Raw genomic sequence first — 7,555 nt, 5'->3', positions numbered from 1 at the left:
GTGTTAGCTATACCGAGCAAAACTCGGTCATCCAGGTACTATATTATTATATTGAACCATGGTATAATATTATCTCGGTGCAAAATCTTACTTTTTAGTAAGATTCACTTGGAATACTTCATTATTTATCCAAAATCACTATGAGTTTCCATTTGAAATACTTCAGATTATGTATCGAAATCACAATATCATCCAGATAAATATGCGGTTTTGATATAAATAGCGAGGAATGAGGGATTTTCATTTACCTATATTTTTTAATTTTAATTTTAACAATCTTAACTAGATGGCGTAAGGATAGACACTTCTAGATTTTCTATTGGTTCCTCACCGATCTGAAATTATCTGCAGGTTGGCATCACTGACTACATATGGGTTGTGTTTCCAAAAAATATCAGTGTACTGTCAAGTGTGACATAAATCAAAATATCTTAAACCTAAGCGATCATTGGCCTAAGCGATTAGGCCGGTACACTGGTAATAGTTTAGGAACACGCTGACATAATAAAAACTTGTCAAACTGAAACTTGACAACTGAAAGAGTTTTGGCAGGCATGTCACTTTCAAACTTCTTCTACTTTTTATTGCTGGTGTGGTTTTTATTATTTTTTCCCAAATTGTGTTATTTGGGTTTTTGATATTGATTATTGGTAAAATATTAGTCATTAAATATCCGTTATCTTGCACAAGTGCAGGCAAGATGTTGTCAAAACCAAAATGTATAATAGGCTACTTGACCTATATTCAATTTCATTGAACTAATGCATATTTCTAGTAGAACTTGGCCTAGGAAACCGTATTTCACCCTTATCATCAAATAAAAGCTTATGATTGATAAATAAAGTCGATTTGAAAATACGATTTTATGAAAATAGGATTTGTACTGACGAAAACGCTTTTGCGGTACTTCCGATTCGGATGTGACGTCATCAGACTCCTAATTTAGTATCTTTTATTTATCGCGCTCGTTATATGTAAGTTTATTTGTACATAAATAATAAGAATAAGCCTAGAAAGATTTCTAAAATATATTTTCTTGAATAATTGAAATAAAACATCAGTTTTATATATTATCTCCATTTATTGTAGACGGGAAATAAAATGGCCAAAAGTTTTCAACAACAAATGATTTCTAATTTCTTATTTACTATTTTATAATTTTTGGGCACTTTTAGACTCGTACAGTTAGCACATTAAAATTTTTTCAATAAAAAGAGTTTAAAATACAAAACGTATGACGTCACACTATGGCGGACAGTGTTTTCGGCATAGACATATAGCATTATAGGTTTATGGTTTTCGGCGCCATTTATAAGGCATATTTTTCAATCAACATTTTTATGGGTTTCTATTGTGTAAAATATTAAAATATTAGTTTTTTTTTGTAAAAATGAATGATTAAGAAGCGATTTGCATGAAGAAAAAAATTAGGTCAAGTAGCCTATTCCTGTGACATTTGGTATAAATATCGGTAAATAGGGCTATTTCTTCCGTGAATTTTAGCTAAAACATCGTTATAATAACTTTATTATCCTATTCATTGGAATATTATTGCGTCTTTTTCAAATTGAAATGTATCAAGTTTTACATTCATTTGCCCAGTTTTGTAGCAATTATTGATGGTATTCCCAGGTATTACCGATAGTTGTCTACCCATACGCCATCTAGTTACTAAAATGGAAACTGTTTGACAATCTATTTAAAAAATAGGAAAATCCCTCATTAAGGTTGCTTAAAAACTACCTGTTTTTCTTTAAAATCAGGGGTTCTTTTACTTTAAAAACAGGCAATTTTTAAAGCAACATGAGTAAATATTGTGTTTTTGTGCTTTTTCCAATGACTGGTACTGTCCAGTCTACTAGTCATTTACCCTATAATATATATACGTCTTATTTAGACGTGTAAACCATGTGTAAACCAGCCATTATTTGCATTCTGTGGCTACGCTACGGCAGTGATGCCAGAATCCCCCCAAATTTGGGGGTTTTTTTAGGTGATGGGGGGAAAATTGGGGGGTACAATTTTTTGGGGGGATAGTTGGAGGAAAAAAAATCTGGGAACAGTAGGCTAAATATAAGTACTATGGTCCCGTTTTTACCCTTTGGTTACGATTCACGGAACCATAAAAATGATCAAGGAGCTCGCGAAGATGCTGATTCTGTAATGATTGGACGAATTAATCGTATCCATTTGTGAAATTCCCATTCATAATGAACAAAAATTTTCTTTCATAATTTGTGGGGCGATTTTTCTTGAAATCCCGAATTTTGGGAGGATTTCGGGGAACACTTGGGGAGAAACCGAGTTGGCCGTCTGGCAACATATAACAAAGATATATTATGTCTATGTAACAAAGTACTCTGTGCTGGCAACACTGCGCTACGCGTGGATGAAAAAAAAACTAATTGAAACATGGCTACTGGCGTAGGTTTTGATTTTTTCATTGAACAAAGTTTTCATTTTATAATTTTTCGTGAATAACTTCATATTGCATCGGTTATCGAATTTCAACAAATTAAGATATTCTTAACTTAAATTACATCAAAGGATATTGAATTCAGGTAAAACATAAACGAAGAAGGTTAAAACAAAATGACGTACTCATTTAGGTTTTTGGAATTGGGAAGCATCGAAGCACGGGGAGTAAGAAAGAAGAGAGGGTTTGAGTGTATCCTTGGTTTATTGTGCTTGATGTTCACAGGCAGTAACGATGTCTTGGCGTGGCCGGGACGATCGCGCGAGCCGCTGGGGGGACAATCGGAGTCGGTCGCCATTGTGGGAAGTGCGTCGCAGCAAAAGTCCTGATAGAAGCCGTCTATCCCCGTCTAGGGACCGTCCACACCGGGATCGACATAATAGATATGACCGCGATCGCCGAGACCGGGACCGCGATCGGGACTCGGATCGGTACAGCCGTCGCGACCGCTACGACAAACCTCGCGACAGAGATCGTCGACGATCCCCGCGACACCACGATGAGAGAGTGCCTTTACCACCTTCACCTCCTAAAATTACAGCCAGTGATCTCGACAAAAGACCAGAGTCCCAGTCCAGCAGTCGATCCGACAGCCGAGAGCGACAAGATAGCAACGTCGATAGTTATGAAGGAAAATACGAAAGAGAGAAACATGACGACAACCAAGCTCCGAATCACGCCTCCCCGGGCGACTGGATTTGTCAGTGTGGTTCGTACAATTTTAAAAGGCGTCAAATTTGCTACAGACGAAATTGCTCGGGGAAAAGATCAGAAGGTACAATATATGGTGGTGATTCAGACAGAAGTGGAAGCTTAGACTCAGGGGCCGGTATTACCAAACGCTTGCTTTTCAGACGTCTCGATGCTTTGACAACTGAAGAAAAAATCTTAGAAGCTATTAAAAACAGCTGTTCAAAGTCGGTTCTAGATTCAATTGCCGGTATTACTATTGGTAGGGAGACATTAACTGGAGCGTCCAAGTGCTTAGCATACATTAATTTTAATTCCATAGCTGATTCTACAGCTGCTCATTCTGAACTCTTAGCACTAGAACCCCCTTTAAAAATAGATGGTAGAGAAGTATTAATTAGCTTTTATAATGAGCCTCAAAAGATTTCAAAACCCGTCAATTCTACTGATTATAGTGCATACTATGCATCAACAACTGCATACAATTCTTCTCAGTCAATATCAGAGGCAGACCGAGTGAATGCTGCTGCAGCAGTCGCTCAATCTGCTATATCAGCAGCCCAGGCTCGTAACATGACCTGGGCTTCTAGCGTTACTCCCTCCCAGAGCGCTACTAATGTCAAAGCTCCCACTGGAGACGGTAAAACTGTTTACACTGCTCCAGATGTAAGTACATTTTTATATGATGCTTCTTCTGGATACTATTATGACCCAGCAACTAGTTTATACTATGATGGTAATACTCAATACTTTTATAATAGTCAAACGAGCCAATATATGTACTGGAATGCAGCAACATCAACATATGTGGCTGTTGTACAAAATCAGACTAACGAGAGTGGCAAGCCAGCTGAAACAAAGGAGCCAGAGGAAAAGAAAAAGAAAGAGAAAGAGGATAAAGTAAAGGTAGCTAAAAAGATAGCCAAGGATATGGAGAGATGGGCTCGCACATTAAATCAGAAAAAAGAAAATGCTAAAAGTAACTTTGTTATGGAACAGCCACTCGACACAAGTGCTAGTAAAGGTTCAGCAGATATTGGCTTTTCCGTCCTCGGTGCTGGACCATCGCTGACTCATGTGCGAGAAATATCACCACCTGCTGTACACAATGAAGAATTTTTAATAAAGAAAACAGACTCTGCATCGGTAGACCTAGATGAAGGTATAATAGATTGGGCTAAACTGACTTGCTTACTATGTAAACGAAAATTCCCTTCTGCAGATGTTTTGAATAAGCACAAAACTTTATCTGACTTGCATAAGCAGAACTTAGCTGAATTCAATAGGAAAAATGATCTCTTACCACAAACAAATGGCTACAGGGACAGAGCAGCCGAGAGAAGATTGAAGTTTGGGGAAGATGAGCCCCCACCAATCAGAAAGAGGTACGAACCACCTGAAATTCTTACATCGGCTGTGTCCTATCCACCTCCCTCAGTTGTGGACACGATTGGTGGCAAAATGCTTCAAAAGATGGGTTGGTCTGAGGGTAAAGGCCTGGGTAAGGAAGAACAGGGAAGGATCAATCCCATTGAGGCAGAACAACGACCAAGTCTGGCTGGATTGGGACAAAAGAGGGGCATATATACTCCTACACCTGGTTTGACATACAGAGACACTGTGAAGAAACTTATGATTGCCAGATATAAAGAAGTGGTTGGCCAAGAAGAGGACGGAAAGTAAGAGGTGAGTTAAACCTTTCTTAAAAGTAATTAATCATTGTTTGTTACAGGTTGGATTTTCCAGGTCAGTTTAATATGGAAAAACATTGCAATTGTTATTAAAAAACCAGAAACATGACTCCATATTTTTATAATATTGTGTATATCCATTCATTTTTATCCTATGATACGGTACTTATAATTTTGCTGCAACTTCTGGTACTGAAAGTTACCTTCACAATTTTTTGCACAATTAAGTCATTGTTTTATAAATTATAATACATCATTGTTTAAATTGTATTATTTATAACTATTCTACCTTATAAATAAATAATAAATAAGGAGGGACCAACTAATCCAAAATATAAGACAATGACAGCAACATGGATTTGTTAGTCATGTCTTATTCTTTTTTTCTTCATAAAACCATCTATGTATTAAATTATATTTATTTATTTGTATAGAATTTCTTATATTTTTTTTGTGTACTAACTATGTCTAACAGAATGCTACAAAACCATCCTAACATTAATTCAAAATTTTACAACAATATTCTAAGCGACTACAGTTATGGAACGAAGCAAATAAATATTTTCTTCAATTGATATATGGATTCGGTGGCTAGAAGGGAAAAATACTGGGTTTGTCATAAAGTGTTGTTGAATCATATTTTAATCTTTTGATTCTGTCTTCACAAAAATAGATGTGGTGCCTGGGTTATCGATGGGCCTGCGCTAAGATCTGCCTAGCATAAACTCAGTAAGTATTTAAGTTAGCCTTTGCAAAGACTAATATTTTTTTCCTAACAGGTTTATTGATTTTGCCTTCCTATACATTGAAAAAAGTGATGCTCACTTGATTGCTGTAACTTCACTGTTGCAGCATTCAATCTTAAAATATATAAATTCCTTTTGCATTTAAAGTACTTTTGACATACTTACAAGAAGCTCCTGGTAAGGGTACAAAGGTGAACTATATAGTAGAGACAAATTGGACATGAAATCTGTGATAAAACTGTGATTTTAGTGTACTTTAGTGACAAGGAAGAAATGGAAAAGAACAAGACATGTAAATGACACTTTATTTATGAATGTGACCATTTACCTTACAGAATCAGCCAGCTGCGAGACTGCGTGCCAAACAAAAATTCAAATAATATATTTTGTAAAGAATAAAAGTTTATTCAAGTATTCTAGTAGCACTAGGCATTAGGTACTTGTTATAACTTGTTATAACTATCATTTTTTGTACAGTTTTTATTTTTTATTTTATTGCATTTTCGTGGAACAAATAAGTTTTTATTGACGTTAATTAAATAAATAATGATAATTTCTTGAAGCAACCTGATTAAGGAGGTACGGTTACAACGAAGTAATCTAGCCATTTGATGTTATAGCATATTATGTATAAGACTATTTATATTACATTATAATTTTTTCAATTGCCAAATTATATATTTCTAAAAGATAATATACCTAAGCTCTGGTACACCAGATGTTTATATATTTTAATCAATTATAAGAATTACTAACCTGTCTTCAGAAACGGTAAAATAAGTACCTATCAACTATTTTTTTTTAAATGTCACTAAGTTTCTTTAAGTATATTCTAATAAAATTTTAATTCAGTTATAAGTACATAGGTAATTTCTTTTAGTGTCCAAATAGACTTCCTACATTTTGATTAAGAAAACTTATATGTTATTTTTAAACTTATATGTTAGTTTATTACTTAGGTATTACAAATAAGTATATAAAGTGAAACAAGTAAATATCAATTCCATAATTATCAGAACATTGAATAGTAAATATTATGATAAAACTTTGGATCACTTATTTGTAACATTGGAAAAATACCTAGGTTGTCTTATCAGTTTTATATTATAGTGCTCAGCCTGGAGCAGAAGTCTGAAATTCAATAGTTACAGTTAAAGTTAGTTGGTGCAATCCAATCTTATAGTTCTTAACATATATTTTGTTACTTCTATAATTAATGTAGATGATGTGAACAATATGCTTTTTAGGTTGGGTTGCACCAGAGGCGTGGTTAAGGTTAAAGTTATTTTTATAGTTAAATATGGCGTCCTTTAGCTTTAACTTTAACCGGAGAAATTCACGTATGAGCGGAGGTAAGGTCGCCATATTTAACTTTAACCAAAGATTTGACATTTTGCACTGTAGTTAAAGTTAGTTGGTGCAACCCAGTCATATTTAACTATAACCATACAACCATACACGGGCGTATATATAGCTTTGATAAGGGGGAAGGGGGGTCCGGACCCCCATGACCCCCCCCCCCTTATATACGCCCATGTAACCATAACTTTAACTTTAACCACACCTCTGGTGCAACCCACCGTAAATAATGGGCTTATTAAGCAAATAGCAGCTTTATACTCATATTTTTATTATTATTTAGTGCTTTTTGTGTGAAGTAAATAAGACATTGGAGCATTTATATTTTAAAATGTTTAAACTTTAAACAGCTTTACAGTATAGTAGTGGATAAGGTGGTATGCTCTTTGTCGACCTGATTGCCAAGTGGATAAAGTCGACATTGGGGACACCGGCTTGTCGGCACCTTTTAAAATTTAATGTAACGATACGTAATAAATTAGTACTTATGTATATTATTTTTCATTCATTATAATTGTTATTGTTAAGTTCTCTATTATGTAAATATAGGTTTTAGAATTGTCAAGCATTACCTACTTATTATAAATTCCAAT

The 7,555-nt window shown here is 34.9% G+C and overlaps 1 protein-coding gene across 4 annotated transcripts; it reads left to right on the top strand.

The window, feature by feature from the left end:
* Positions 1–2,397: 2,397 nt before the first annotated feature.
* LOC121727838 (RNA-binding protein 5-like) lies at positions 2,398–6,528 on the top strand. Of its 4 annotated transcripts, XR_006035732.1 has the most exons (4): positions 2,398–2,424; positions 2,702–4,852; positions 5,531–5,586; positions 5,939–6,528. XR_006035732.1 is itself a non-coding variant. In XM_042115864.1 (3 exons), exons 1-2 carry the CDS (start codon positions 2,413–2,415, stop codon positions 4,847–4,849), a joined length of 2,160 nt encoding a protein of 719 aa, XP_041971798.1. In that variant the 5' UTR covers positions 2,398–2,412; the 3' UTR covers positions 4,850–4,852; positions 5,531–5,662. The 4 variants fall into 4 exon arrangements, 3 of the variants coding, with proteins under 3 accessions (XP_041971798.1, XP_041971797.1, XP_041971799.1); XM_042115864.1 differs by lacking the exon at positions 5,939–6,528 and having other exon boundaries at positions 5,531–5,662; XM_042115863.1 differs by lacking the exon at positions 5,939–6,528 and having other exon boundaries at positions 2,702–5,662.
* The last annotated feature ends 1,027 nt before the right edge of the window (positions 6,529–7,555 follow it).

This window comes from Aricia agestis, chromosome 6 (genome assembly GCF_905147365.1).
Source record: "Aricia agestis chromosome 6, ilAriAges1.1, whole genome shotgun sequence".
In the NCBI taxonomy this organism is placed as follows: Eukaryota; Metazoa; Arthropoda; class Insecta; order Lepidoptera; family Lycaenidae; genus Aricia; species Aricia agestis.
Note: the sequence above shows the minus strand (reverse complement) of the source record. Positions and strands in the feature narration are given on the sequence as shown.